Here is a 16354-nt window from a genome sequence, read left to right on the forward strand (position 1 = left end):
TGAATGTTTTGTACGCATTGAAAAATGAAATCAACTTTGTTTATCTGCGAAACACACTTGTTTCTTGAAGAAACTAAGTTCACAGGAAAACAGACATCTTGAGAAGTTTCTAACTTATATACCAACTTTAACACATAGTGCAATTGTCACTCTTTTAGATAATTAATAATTTTTTAGGATTAATGAATCGCATGGGAAAAATTATGTTATGTGTATGAAAATTGCTTAAAACTGTTGTCTTTTTTATAAGTAGAAAGAAATTTAATATATATAATCTACTGTGTTCTAAGATGATAAATACAGTAATAGGAAAGAAAAAAGTTAGTTTTTATTTGTTGTACCATATATTTACCCACACTAATAAGCAATTGAATATTTTCTTATCGTAAAGCTTTACAATACTCTACAGAAAAAGTTATCAATTGAGACAATTGTAACTTAAATTTTATTAAGTTATAGTATTTTATAAGAAAATTAATTCTCACCAGTGTCTCCGTCACCGTATTCAGCCATTGAATCAGTATCACTTTCAGGAGCAGCTTTTGGGTCACTACTCATAGATCCTCGACCATGTGATTTATTATCCAGGGGTTGAGAATACTCAATGAAACCTGGTTCATCAGGATAATCATGTCTTCCATGGGCTGCTTCTCTTTCATGCACAGCATATTTACCACCACGATTCCTTTTTACAATGCACACCAATATGAGAAGTAAAAGTAAAAATGCAATAGCTAACATCATGCCAATAAACCATCCAGCAGTAGCAACATTTTCCTTTGGCTGAATAATTGGACCGTCTGTAAAATATGATAATTAAACATTTCCTGAGTTTTGGGGGTGCAACCATCAATTTTTTGAGATATCTATTTACTAAACGAAAAAGATTAAATAATCTATTTGTACTTATACATAATTAAATACTTTTAATTAATATAAAATACATATAGTTCAAATCAACAGAAAGATATAAATCTTCTGAATCATGAAGAAAATAGTTATTAAGCATAAAGAAATTACTTTAAACATAAAAACCAGATTTTTATATATTTTAATGTAAAATTCACATTCATCTGTTTTTTTTTTCATTTCCCATGGCTTTTATAGGGCAAAATATAAAAACAATGTGCACAAAATTACTTACACTGATCTATTAAAAGTTCTAACAGCTCGTACTGACCCAGACCTGGAACTCACAAAGAATGGGCTCAAAGAATGAGTATATATAACCTCACCAAATCTGATACCATTTCTGAAAAATCAGATTTTCATAAAATCAAATCCCAGGGTTTGAACCCATACTCTTTCACTTGAGACTACCATTTACTTGAACATAATCAATCATATTCAACCATGTAAAATAATTACTATATAGCCAACATCATTCAAGAAGTAAATTTTCAGGGGTGAGATGAATTAAAATTATCCAATATTTCCTGAGATTATACAGAGAGACAATCAATCATTTTAAAGAACATTAAATTGTAAGAGTTATATTACAAAATAATCTCTCAAGAGCATAGAAATTCACTTCACAATGGACTAAAGTGTGTACCTGATTAAAAAACATCAATAAACTAACTTTTTTTAGGAATCTTTCTAAAACGTGTGCAGATTTATCAGTGCTGTGAATATCCAACTTGATGCTACTTACCAAGAACCCCCAGTCAGTGCTGACATTTAATAACAGACTAATAATAAACAAAACAGATTGCTTCATGACTTACCAATTGTGTAGGTATCAATCTCTTCCGGTTCAGACTCTGTCAGATAATCTCCATCAACTGAAACCACTCTAAATTCATATGTTTCACCTGGCTTAAGAGCACGAACTATTGTAAAGTCTTCATCAAGTACATTTGCTGTTTCCATAAACACTGTTTCATCCTTTAGTCTGTAGAAAGGAGAAAAAATTATAGCTGTAAATTTATAACGAAGGATATTGGAAAAGCTAAAGAAGAAAAGCAGACTTATCTTATTAAAGAAAAGAATGGATACGCAAGAATAAGCTGGGATCAGTTACATTTTAATGCTACTGCAATTTTCATTGTTGTTATACAATGACAATGGTCATTGTTGTTGGGCAGCTTTTAGATTAAACTTAAGGACAAATCTACAAGAGTCCTTTCACTACATAAACAAAGGTTACTGCTAATTGATGGGTCTAATTGAATCAAGTTACATCAAATAAGTTTGAGAACTCAACAATTCATAAAAATAAATATAAATTCAAAAATAAATTCATAAAAATTTCAGTTTGCTATTTTAATCCTTAACATACATGGAAGCACAAATGCTAACATGTTTATTTGCATTTATTTATTTGTGTTACTTTATTTCTAGTGTTATATTTAGTAAACTTGCTAAATTTTTTGTAATTAAAATAAAATGATTTCAGCAAACATAAAAAAATAAATAACTGTAGTTTTAGATTCCATAAGAGTCTTGAAAAAATATTTTAAGTGAAGTGTTAATAAAAGCTAATTTTTTTCATTTAACTAACTGGCTATTAATTCATTAAACATTATTCTGAAAAACTATCTGACTAATATGTATTTTATTTTAGGATGAGATTTTTTTAGTGATTAAGATCATAAATATATACAGGCAGCACCTGTATATTTATGATGAATTATTAATATATATTTGTAACAAATCTTGATGCTTGGTGCTATGGTAGTGACAGCTGCAATTTGAATTATTACCTAACAGTGAATGGGCCTTCGTGAGATGTACTGTGGTGTTAGTATTGGATCGAACACAATTTGTTTTTAAATTTTTATCACATCAATGTACAGCTGCTAATATTTTAAACATTATTACATTCTTAAATTTTATTTAATTTAATTACATGTACAAAAGTTACCAAATTTAATTGGCTCAATAAAAAATACTTAAATAATGTCTAACTATTTCTGCAAAAAATGTTATACATTTTTCAAAATGGCAAATATGATAAAAATAGCAAAAATGCTTATGTGAAGCTGGAAATTGTGCAATAGTAGGTCTACACATAAAATGGTATAACATGCAAATAAAAATGTATTACCTTCACAGAGTGCTGGTGTTCCATTTTATTTCCAAACAGATATTCAAAATTTAATGCAAGGTAAACTGATCAAATATGCTAAATAATGGAATGAAAAAGTACGGCAGAAACTAATTACTTTTAAATGTTAGAACAGAATAAAACTATTTTAATTAAAGCAAGTGAATGTCATCCACTTCGCAAGAAATATTAGAATTTCCGAGGTTACTGTAATCGTAATTATTAGTCACTTTCACTATCTTCTTGTATAAAAATAAACAATGATTCCATAGAGTTGTCAATAATGTTTCTTGTTGAATATATTCTGTTTCCTTAACTTTACAACAATACACCTTCCAATTTTTTTTCATTCATGTCAGCCAATTTATTTTCACATAGCCTTTGAACATCTTGAATATCAAAAGTTATGTTATGACTTGCTATATATCCTTTAACTTCTGACTAAGCCATTTTCATAGGATCTAAATCCAGGTGGTATGGAGGTAGTCGGAGAATGTCATGCCACTTTTTTTGTGTCAAAAAGTTTGTCAAACACATAAACAGTAAACTTTTCCCTGTTTACAATTACCACTTCGTACAACTGTGGTTTTGCGCAACAAGGAAAAATTAGGAGCAGAATGCTTCTGCAACCACTCAATCATATTGTCTTTTTTTTTTTTACTGTACATTGGTAATTTTTCTAAAATGGAATTGTGATAGAGTGTGTTGTCAGAAATTACCATAAAATTATCAGGAAGGTTTAGAATTAACATCTCTTCTGTCCATTTTAAGTAATTTTCCGCTTCATTTAGCCTCTGTAATTGGCACTTTTTGAACTTGCTGCCAAGTTAGTATGGTGTTTGGTATAAAACCCATTTCTTTTCCAGCATGCACTATAAGTCTGCCTTTTAAAACAGGAACCAACATTTAAATCACTACACCATGATTTACTTGTAATGTGAAAAGATAATATATGACTTGTCAAGGTACACCATCAACCTATTTTTGATTCCAAACTTTTTTACAACAGTCATACATCAAATATGCTCAAACTTTATGTCATGTTGCTTAGTGAGAACCTTCCTGTTACTTTCAGTTTTTCTCCACCTAAAACTCAATTCTTTTAGTATTTATCTCAAACTTGTCTCTTTGCCTGAATAATCAATAGAATTTGCACAAATGCTCTAACAGGACCAACAAAAACAAGATAATTAGTTAATTGGATTATACTCAAGCATTCAATAACATAAGCTTATGGATAATTATTTATTTTTACATTAGCTTGGCTGTATTTGAAAAATATGAGCTCACAGAAAACAATATAGCTATACTGTTTCTTGATCTGATTCTAGGAAAGGTAACCTCATTTCCTGAGTTTATAATACTTAGCTTTGTATTTTTATTTTTCACGATTATAAACTATGTTTATATATGTCAGACAATCATAATGTTAGCTAATTTATCATTTAGCATTCATCTGCTGCTGTAATTATATTACCTGTTGAGAATAGGCCTACATTTTTATAATGTTTAAAAATATACAATAATGTTATATTTATGGCAAAATATTTAATTCTTTATTAAGTTTAAACAGCAGAATTAGAATGAAATATTTAAAAGTAATCCATAACACCAAGGATGTTAAAATAATAAGTTGTATTTACAAGAAAGCAATCTGTTTTCTGTGCATGAAAACTAAAATGAATGTTTTCAGTTTGGATAACAGGCACCATACTAGCCATACAGTCTGAGCTTCTACATTCATCGCGGCAGCTGTACAGATGTAAATGTATTCTTATGATAATAAAGATTTTAAGTTTGTTAGCAATTTACGCTGTATAACTAAGAGGGTAAGTCAATTATTATCCGCAATGTAGTTATAAATTTTATTAAATACAAATAGGAAACTTACATGTACATCATTTTAGTCCCCTTGCAGTTCAATGCACTTTGTACATCTTTGCACAAGTTCCCTGATGCCCTCATAAAAGAAGGTTTTCGGTTGAGCCAGGAATGCACCACTTCTTTCACTGTTTCGTCCGAGGTAAATCGACGGCCCCTTAATGCCTCTTTGAGTGGACCAAACAAGTGGTAGTCAGAAGGGGCAAGGTCAGGACTATACGGAGGATGAGCCAGTACTTCAAAGTTGAGCTTCTGGAGCGTTTCAGCAGTGTGGGCAGCAGTATGTGGATGGGCATTGTCTTGCAACAACACAACACCTTTCGACAGCAGTCCTCAGCGTTTGCTTCGAATTGCACGCTTCAGCTTGGCAGTAAGCATCTCACTGTAATGCGCACTGTTTATTGTCGTGCCACTTTCCTGATAATGTTCCAGTACTGGGCCTTGTGAGTCCCAAAAACCATAAACATCAGTTTTCCTGTGGACTTTTTTTGCTGGGCGAATTTGGATGTTTTCATTCCATACTCTGCCGTTTACTCTCCGGCTTATAATGATGGATCCATATTTCATCATCAGTGATGATTCTGCTTAAGAAGCTGTCCCGTTCGTTACCATAGCAATCCAAATGTTTTTGGCAGATATCCAAGTGCGTTTGTTTATGTAACTGTGTGAGTTGTTTTGGGACCCATCTTGCACAGACTTTATGAAACCAAAGTCTGTTTGTAGGCAGAACCGTGACTAATTTACAGATGATGTGCCACTTCATCAATAGTTACTCGTCTGTCTAAGAAAACCATGTCATGTGCACGCTCAATGTTTTCCTTATTTGTGGCAGTAAACGGTAGTCTGGCTCCTTCGTCATGTGTAACACTTGTGTGACCATTTTTGAATTTTTCAATCCATTTGTAGACACTATGTTGCGGCGACACACTGTTCCCGTACTGTACCGAAAATCTTTGATAAATTTCAGCCCCTGATACACCTTCCGACCACAAAAAACGAATCACTGAATGTTGCTCTTCTTTGGTACAAACAGAAAGCGGAGCAGCCATGATTAACGGCAGAGTAGTGATAATAGAACTAATCTAGCAGCATCAAACTTGCACAAACATAACAATTAAACCACGCATGCGTCATCTATGCAACACGACAGTACTACCAACATAAATAAAAATATAACTAAGTTGTGGATAATAATTGACTTACCCTCGTATATGATTTATTTTTGATTAAATTATCTATTTTAAGGGGCATCCAATAAAAGTTATTCAAGCCTTTTTAAATACAAATAAATTACACTACACTAATTAGGTAATAAAAGTTAATTACCACTACTGGTGAAAACAGGAAATAAAAAAAAAAACTTACTTGTACTTAACAAAGAAGTGTGAACCAGGTTTTCCATCAACATTTGGCTTCCATGTTACTTTAATATTAGCATAACCATTATCTGATGGCAACCTTTCCCAATCAAACTTTGGAATATCTGGAGGAGCAGCCTGAGATCCTCTAGTTCGTTGTTCGATAAAGTAACTGAAATTAAGATTTTAGTCACACTTATGCGCCATTCAAAACTACTTTTAAACTTAAAAAATAAATTTTACATAAAATTTATGATTATAAATCTAGAGATATAAAGAACAGAAATGTTTTTAAAAAATTAACGATTTCAAACTTTGATTAGATGTTAAATAGAAGTTAATGAATAACATTTGTAAACATTAAGTTATTTTTCTAAAATCGATCCTTTCAGGAAACATATTACTCTGCACTATACAAGTTATATTAATCCGATCAATCCAAGTACAGAATTTAATTCTGTACTTGGGTTGATTAGATTAATATAATTTTAAGTTATCTTATCACACCCATCAGTCCAACATCATGATTTTGCTATACCATGTTTTGCAGTTCATCAATCATAAAATTGCTTGTTACTCCAACTGATTACTTAATAAAACCACTGAATATTACTCTTCTACAAATCATTTTTTCAAGATTATTTACAATATCAACACAGAAGTTTTACAATATTTAAGGATATCAATATGGAAAAATCTAAAGAACTTAACAAAATCGTTCATTAAAAAAAAAATATTCTAAATAAAATAAAAACATAATTACCCTTCTCCTTCCCCAGCACTAGTTGTAGCTTTAATATGAATACGATACTTTGTTGCAGGTTCAAGACCTGCAAGTTTAACTTTGGTTTGTTTTGGATCTGAGATATGTGGTTCACGCTCAAGTAATGCACCAACTTTGGTCCCTTTAACAGTTTGATAATAAATTTTATAACCTGTCAGAATTCCATTGGGTTGTTCTGGCTTTTTCCATATGAGAAACAATGCTGAAGAACCCATCGGTACGGCTTCTAATGACTGTACTGTTCCAGGAACTGAAATTTGGAAAAAATGTATTAATAGAGACAGGAGAAAAATAATTCAGTTGATCATGTCATTCAGATGAACAATTATATATTAAACTTAAAGAGGACAATAAAAATTACAAAAACAAAAGTTTTTTTCTGAATTAAGCTGGTGCGTTCTCTTCTAACATGGTTTTTGCAACTATCCACTATTACAATTTGTTATTGTTTGTAACCTACTTAATGTCTTCCTCATTCAGTGCAAATTATTGTTAATGTTTTTAAATAATACTTTTAAAGCTGAGAAAATATTAACAGTGTTTCTTTATGCATAATCAAGTTATGGTTTATTAATGCATAAACCAATTATGTTTCAAATAGAAAACAAAAGTAATAACAGAGTCGTCTTAATTTTAAAAAATCTGTAAGTTATGATTGATCTTCAGTGCCAAGATCATTGCACTATCAAAAAAACGCATCATTTGAATGTTAAATTTTTCAAAACATTTTTTTATATGTTTATGATTTAAATGGAATTACTACAGCTATTTTAATGATCAAAATTTTCACACATATGATAAATGAGAAGGAAGGAATTTGCATTTATAAATACATCTACAGCCAAGTCCTTTTTAAATCCTCAAAGAACATAAAAGAAGATCAAGACTTCCAGTTTTTCGAAGTACCTTCTACTTAGCAACTATATTAAATTTTAGCCAAAATTCAGAAATATTGATATTCTTGTTGAGGTGTTAAAAACTTCCAGGATTTCCAGCTTCCAGGATTTCATAAAAAATTCTCCTTAACAAATAATAAGTAAAATACATCAAAATGCACAATTTCTGATTTTTTAGTAATTGGGAGAATTATTATTATTATTCACTCACTCAACTGAAATCCTACTATTATCATCTGAAAATTTAATTATATAAATATATTCCTTACAAAGTGCCTATAACCTACAAAGTTGAAAAACCACGAAAAATATCCGATTTAAGAAATACTGTGAAAATGAGATTGGTGTTTTGCTTTTACATAAATGCAAGTCAATTATATATGAATTAGGCTATGTGTGTGGCCCACTTTGTGTGTTTAATAAAAAAATAAAAAATAAATTTTTATGGTTTATAAAAAATTTAACATTAATATTTAGATAGAAACTAATACAGTTTTACAGGAAATATTTTTAAATAACTGCTATTGTTGATTTCAATATTGATTATTGTGTCATATAATTAGTCTGAAAAGGTGGCTGCTACTCCTGTGGAGAAAGCTTTTTGCATGCTCAAATTAACCAAAACTAAGTTACTACCATGGACCAACCCATGGTACTTCAGAACAAAGTATGATTAGCAATCACACAAGTTATTCTATCTAAGATTAGAAAAAATAAAAAATCTGTCACTAGAAAACACAGGATGTCTGTGTAAAATGAAAAGTTCTAGAAGATTTTCCAAGCCAGAACAAGTTCACAATTGTCATTTACCAACACAGTCTACATAAATTAATTAGATGAGCAAATTTCTAATTACAAATTCTATAACAAATTGTGTAGAAAATTTATAGAAATTGTTGAGAATGATGCCATACAAATTACATCCGTACAAAGTTTAAAGGACAGTGATAAAATCTAATATAAAGTTTTTAGTATGGACTTTCAAGGATAAATTGATGAAGGTAGTTTCTTTCATCGCCTAATTTTTTACAACAAGTGTACATTTTAAATTGGCAGAAAAGTCAATAAAACAACATATGAAACAGAAACTAAAAATCCTAGAAAAACTAAGTAACATACGAGGTGCGACAATAAAGTAATGAGACTAATGTGAAAAAAAATGTTGCTTACCGTTTTAGTCATGTTTAGTGTTGTCTCCTTCAAAGTAGTTCCCGTGTGATTGCACACACTTATTCCAGCGCTTCTGCCACTGATGGTAACATTTCTGGAACTCGTCTTCTGTAATATCCTCCAAGACCCTCGTCACAGCTTTTTTGGATATCTTGTGTTGTTTGAAAATGGTGTCCCTCTACCGCCATCTTGACTCTTAGAAATAGAAAAAAGTCGCACGGAGCGATATCTGGTGAATAAGGTGGCTGTGGTAGTACTGAAATTTGTATTGAGGTTAAAAATTGCTGTACTGACAGAGCAGTATGGGATGGCACATTATCGTGATGCAGAATCTAATTATCAGCAATGTTGGCACGGACACGAAGAACTCGTTTACGAAGTCTTTCTAAAATTTCCTTGTAGAAATATTGGTTAACTGTTTGTCCAGGAGGCACCCACTCTTTATGAACAATTACCTTGGAATCGAAGAAGCACACAAGCATGCATTTCACTTTTGACTTTGACATGCGAGCTTTTTTTGGTCTGGGTGATCCCTTTGAGGACCATTGCGAACTTTGGCGTTTTGTCTCTGGATCGTATTGAAAAAACCAACCTTCATCACCAGTGATAACACAGCTCAACAAATCTGGATTGATTTCCGTTTGCTCTAACAGATCGGCTGCCACATTTTTCCGTGTTTCTTGCTGTTGTTGTGTGAGATTTTTGCGGACCATTTTTGCACAAATCTTTCACATACCAAAATCTTCAGTTAATATTAGACGAACCGTTTCTTGATTGATGTTGAGTTCTTCTGCAATCATTTTCACGGATAATCTTCAATCAGATCGTACGATTTCATGCACCCTGGTCAAGTTGACATCTGTCCGTGAGGTTGATGGTCGTCCACTGCGGTCTTCATCTTCATCATTCGTTCTGCCTTCACTAAAAATTTTATGCCACCGAAAAACTTGAGCTCTTGACATAACCTCCTCTCCAAAAGCCTTCTGAAGCTTACCATAAGTTGTCGTCGCGATTTCACCCGATTTAACGCAAAAAGAAATGGCATACCGTTGCGCATTATTTTGCGGTTTCATTTCTGTGACGAAAGACACAAACACGTGTTCACTTATTACAGCACAACTCACGACTGAGCAGTTGCATCAATGTGCCGCTTGGACTAGAAGTAGCTTATAGACCAAGGTCAAAGATGGTGTGCCTATGCAAGCTGCAGGGTTGCCACATCTTGCAAAGAAAAATCAGTCTCATTACTTTATTGTCGCACCTCGTATATACATGATTTGCATAAAGTGAATGTGTTTTATGCTATTTCCCTTAAAAAGATTAACAAACCAATTGTTTTTCTTCAAAAAACACACAGTAATATAAGGACTTTATCCTAATATGTTAAATGAATAACTAATGCATCAACTTAAGAAAGACAAAGAACTTCTTGTTTTAAAACTGTGCTCCACCTCACTATCACTAATACATGAAGGTTTAAAATAGTCTATCTGAATACTTTTCAAGAAGTTAATTTGGAAGGCATCCCAAATCATGGACATCAAAAATATGGCACTGATATGTTGGCTATCAAGAAATTTAGATTTAAGACCTCATGACTACTTTTCATGGGGTTTTATACAGACAAAAGTTTTTTCCTCCTCTTCCTATAAATAACTTAAAGCAATGTAATCACTGATACTAGAGAGTCAAGCGGCGATATATTTTTGGGATGAATTGGACTACTGTGTTGATATGACTCATGGTGCAGCCATAAATATTTATAGATACACACTTTCTGTAAACCCTCTAAGTATTTTTCATATTTGAAAAATACAGTTTTTACAAACCATCCAAGCACCTATTTACTTATAATCACCCTGTATTTATTTATTTATAACAATATTATTAGATATAGAGTATGAGTTAAAAAAATTGTGTCTGCAATCAATAGAATTTTAAACACATACCTCCTTCAGGTGTGTCAAAACCGAGTGTTTCACTAGGTGGTCCATTGTATCTAGAATTATATACAAGAACTCTAGCATAGTTCTTTGAGTGTGGAACAAATTTAGTGACAAGAGCACGAGTTGCATCACCTTTAACAAATATTTCTCTCATGCCTTCTTCACCCTCCTTATCAGTCCAGGTTTGTATCTGAAAAACAGATGGTGAGAAAAATAAACTATTAAAATAGAATTTCTAAAACACTGTATTATGAGCTATAAACTGTACATAATAACTGTGTATAAACTGTACAAATCATAATAAAAAAAGATGAAGTAATGTCTGAAATTTTTCATAGTGTAAAATGTTTTCTTAAACCAACCAGTGGGTTAGTATGTAGAATAAATACTGTTATGAGGGAACAGTTATGTGGCACTGAAGTACCATGATCAAATCAAATTACCAACAGTACAAGTATATTAAGTAATATAGTTAAATAGAAATAGACCATTTTTTCATAAAAATGCAGGCTAGTGTTTATGATGATTAACTTCCAACTTAGATCACTTAAGCTTATTTCACACTGCCAGTCTAGAGAACAATCTATATTAATGAATGAGTCATGGATTTACTACTTTTCAGTGAATCAAAATATCTGGCCTGTTAATCTCACCTATGGAGATGAGTTGGAGGAAAAATATTTATGAAAATCACCAAATTATATTTTTAGAATTATCTTCTGTAATTGAAAATGATTATAGGTGAACTATATTGACAAATAATTTGGATCAGAAGAAAATATATGTCAGATGGATTTCATAAAAAAATGTTAATAATAGAGAAATATTTACTTCAGACTAAACATTTTTGAAGCACAATAAAAATGAAAAAGATGAATAATTTCACCATATTAAGACTTATATACAGTCATCAAATGTTGTGACAAAAACAAATTAACTTATGACTTATCAGTCATAAGACTAAAGAAAGAAAAGCTATATAATTTATGATTATGTAACACAACTAAAGAAACAATAGTATTAATAGAAAACTTACAGCCACTTTTTTCTGGGATTAAATGGAATATTATTAGTCAAGTTTCTTGATTGTGAAACTATCATCAATGCAATGAATGTTCAACAAACACCATTTTACAAGAATAGGTGAGGTATTCAAAACAAGATATGAGGGCAGTCCAAAAAGTAATGAGACTGATTTTTGCAGGGAAATTAAAGCGCGCAAAGTGTCAATCCTGCATGTGTATATACACATAAATCCATGTGTATATACACATAAATTTGAAGTCAATTATTGTAATCAGTGAGTGTCACGGATCATCGTTCACGTAAAGTGTGGTAATCTACCATGGAAAAAATATCGATCAACAATATGCAATTCAGTTTTAAGCTCACTTAAAAAACACCAGCTTCTAAAACATAAAAATGTTATAAGATGCATTCAATAAAGAATGTGTCTTTCACATGTAACATGTTTTCATTGGCATGCTCAATTTTTGGCTGGATGAGAAAGCATGAAAGACATTGCAAGAGCAGGTTGACTGAGCACATTATCACGAACACAGCAAGTGTCTTCATTTGAGATGTCATATTGGTGGGCAGCAGTTGAAGAAACTGCTTCATATCTAAAAAAGTAGTGCACACAATATTCTGGAGGAGTAGATTCATATGAAATGCATTTGTATTGTTAAGTTCCATTGCTCTTTACATCTGGCCAAATGGAATAGAATGTATTCATCTGTGAAGAATTTTCTTCACAGATGTATTACAATAATTCTTTTCTTGTCTTACAATAATGCATGTACCTACCAATGTCGCTCACATAGTCTGCGATTTTTTAATGCAAAAAATTAAAATGGTTCTCACTTCTGACTGTTTCCAGAGGTAAAAAAGGATTTCAAAGTATGAAAATCTGAGACTAATCTAGAAGTAATAACAGCCAAGGAGACGAAATGCAAACTGCTTTCAAGAGATAGCCTGGATTTTGTTTGAAAAATGGATCAAGCAACAGAAGCAGTGTGGTGCACTTAAGGGAAACTATTTTGAAAAGGAACATATTAAAAATTCAGAATTAAGCTTTTTTCGAATTACAGCTTTTGTATGTATGTATTAAGTTGTACATGTTGTAAGATGTACATGTATGTATTAAGTTTTACAAACGTAATCCATGAATTAATAATGTTCCACTGAAGTTTTAGAACTGAAACTGGAAACTGTCAAGTAAGTAAAGGAATGATTACCTACCATCAGTTACAACTTATAATTTAAAATAATGTTAGAAAAACAGTGAAAGCTTTCTTGGACTAATGAGCAATTATCATAAATCAATCTGACTCATACATTCATATATATATATATATATATATAGATGAATTAATAATGATTACAGACTGAACTGGCTGTGACCATTAAAAACTGCAAACTTTAAAGATTTTACTTTAATGATAATTGATGACCTAACATGAGCCTCTAGTTACTCCCCACCATTCTAAAGAATAACAAGTGTTCTGATATCATATCTACCTAATTTGTTTAGTGTTGATCTGATTTATTATCTGTAATGTTTTAAGTTTAACATTTAAACCACTGTCACTGCAAAATAAATCTTTTAAAAATAAAGAGACCAAGTCAAGGTGATCTATAGATCACACTTAACTTCATCTTTTTTTAAAATATTTTACTTGTCGATTAAATCTAATGTAACAAAGTATTGCAAATAAAAGTTTATAAAATGATTACAGAATGTTTTAATTTGAGATGAAAGTTATAGAACTGTTCTGTATTTTTTTAACGTTTATTTTTTTTTGTCAGCTTAAGTAAGAATAGTTTGAAATTATGTTATATTCTTTTCAATTACCTTATATCCTTTGAAGTGGCCCCGGACAGAATCTAAAGGTACAGGATTCCAACTAAGGAGAGCACTTGTACTAGTAGTCACTTGAATTAATGTAAAGTTACTGGGTGCTTGTAATGGAACTGAAAAACAAATATTAAAATACAGTTCACAGAGCAAACGTTAAAAAAAAAAAATAGAAATCATTCACAAATTCAAAATTTTATCAATTAATTAAGGAAAATTGTATCTATGGATTTTCATTCAAATATAAAATGATGTCTACCAAATAATTTATGAACAGGACAATTTAATTGTAAAAAAGTTTATTTTCTTTTAATAATCAAGCTGAGGATCAGATTTAAAAGTTTATTAAAGTTTCATTTTTCATTTATATATTGATTAATATCATTATTGAAATTCAAGCTGAAGATGGTCTACATACAAAATGGCATCAACTCCAATTATAAATGTTTCATTACTCTTTTAGGTAGTTTAAACACTAATACTATCAGTATTATAATACAACACCAGTACAATCATCCGCCAATACCAGTTATTATATTCTTTAAGTAAAATAACTGAAATAAATTTTGAAAATAACTAAAAAAAATAAATAAAAACATTGCCAGAAAAAAATGCATGTTTTGTGTAAAACTAAGAATTACTAACTCTAACAAGTGCTGGTAAAACAGACAATATGAGCCAGCCAGCATACTGCATGTTTTCAGAAATAATTAAAAAATTTACATTAATTTGTAAAACACTTGCCTCGCGTACCGTTTTTATAAAAAAATTTAACAATGCAACATTACTTTAAAATATTTTTTTTAAACCCGCTTTCAACATAGTCACACAAAAAAGCAAGTTTCATTTTATCTATATGTTTGGGTATTAAACCATGGTTAATACATTTTTTATACCTTAGTTCTGTCAACATGAATTGTATAAGGACAACTGCAGATTATACAGTACATGAAATAAAAAGTTACAAAAAGAAGACCTTCATGAAAACTATTTATCTCAATACTGTAGAATAAATATGTCTGTGAAAAAGAGAGCACATTTTAAAATATGAGGGCAGTTCAAAAAGATAATAGTGACCCTGAGGAAAAATATGTTGCAAAAGGTGGTATAAATACTGCATACAATCGTGTAGCCCATTCTTTTAGCCATCTATAACGATCAGTGCAGTGAGTGGACGTATGTGACAATTCGCATAACGTATGTTAGATATTCGCCTACCATGTCCAGCATGGATAAAAAGTTAGAATTATGTTGTCTTATGAAATTTTTAGTGAAACTCAGGAAGAACCGAAAAGACGCGTATGAATTATTAACTGCGGTGTATGATGAAGATGTTATGAACCAGGTGACATTCTACAAATGGTATAAGGCATTCAAGGATGGTAGAGGACATCGCTGACAAGCTACGCCCTTCAACATCTTGCATCGAGGTTGTAAAGAATACAGCTGCTGCTATCATCCACGAAAAACAATGACTTACAGTTACAGAACTCGCCACATGTCTAGGCATTTCAGTCAGCAGGAATCGAATCACAATATGTATTAATAGGAATACTAGAATAGATGAGGGAAGCAAACTTAACTAGACTGATAAATGATTGGTAATATTTCTAAAAACAATTTACATTATAATACACTGATGCAAAAAAATGACATGTAACTACAATATTTTAAAGATACTCCCAACTTACCATCTTCACCAGAATGTCCAATAATTTCCTTTGGTGAAACATTTGCTTCTCCTTTAGAATTAATAGCAATTACTTTAATTCGATACTGCTGGAATGTTTCTTGATTAGGAATAACTAGTTGATTCTGCTTCCAATCAGTTATTTCCTCTGTATTCCATTGTGCTCCAGGAATATCCTTTTTATAATAAACTCTATAATGGAATTTAGGTGCATTATGTTCTATCATTGGCATAGGCTAAAGAAAAAAATCATAAATAAAAGAAATTAATGAACATTAGTTAAAAAAAATATATATATATTTGATTAATCACATTTGTTACCAGAAATTTTTTTTTTTTAATTATAAACTTTAAAAGTAATACTTACTGTCCAACTAATAACTAAATTGTTTGGCTCTGTTCCTTTGCCTTCTACATTATCTGGGTTTTTATATGGAACATCTTCTTGTGTAGAACAAACTTTAGAATGAGAAGAAGGTAATGACTGACCAATCTTATTCCATGCCACGACACGGAATGTGTAATTGGCCCATGGACTCATTGGAACCTGTAATAATAAAAAAAACACCTCTTGAGTTATAGACAGAACTAACAAACACATTGACTCATTGCCCATGGACTCATTGGAACCTGTAATAATAAAAAAAACACCTCTTGAGTTATAGACAGAACTAACAAACACATTTTCTTTAAATATAAATAAAGTAATCAACTAACCATTCT

At 31.1% G+C, this 16354-nt stretch overlaps 1 protein-coding gene across 6 annotated transcripts in view; it reads right to left on the reverse strand.

Annotated features, from left to right (window-relative positions):
* Nrg (Neuroglian) overlaps nucleotides 1-16354 on the reverse strand; it is a 107136-nt gene that overhangs the window by 17801 nt on the left and 72981 nt on the right. For all 6 annotated transcript variants that reach the window (XR_012755765.1, XM_075360623.1, XM_075360619.1 and 3 more), the window contains exons 14-21: nucleotides 15999-16178; nucleotides 15633-15867; nucleotides 13939-14057; nucleotides 11088-11274; nucleotides 7052-7322; nucleotides 6296-6460; nucleotides 1728-1894; nucleotides 486-800 (exon numbers count right to left, since the gene is read on the reverse strand). Coding sequence is in view for 5 of the 6 variants with exons in the window: in XM_075360623.1 (XP_075216738.1) it covers nucleotides 486-800; nucleotides 1728-1894; nucleotides 6296-6460; nucleotides 7052-7322; nucleotides 11088-11274; nucleotides 13939-14057; nucleotides 15633-15867; nucleotides 15999-16178 (1639 nt within the window). In the remaining variant the exon portion in view is untranslated. The remainder of the gene's footprint in view (nucleotides 1-485; nucleotides 801-1727; nucleotides 1895-6295; nucleotides 6461-7051; nucleotides 7323-11087; nucleotides 11275-13938; nucleotides 14058-15632; nucleotides 15868-15998; nucleotides 16179-16354) is intronic.

The sequence above is a fragment of the Lycorma delicatula genome, chromosome 3 (assembly GCF_047948215.1).
Source record: "Lycorma delicatula isolate Av1 chromosome 3, ASM4794821v1, whole genome shotgun sequence".
NCBI lineage: Eukaryota > Metazoa > Arthropoda > Insecta > Hemiptera > Fulgoridae > Lycorma > Lycorma delicatula.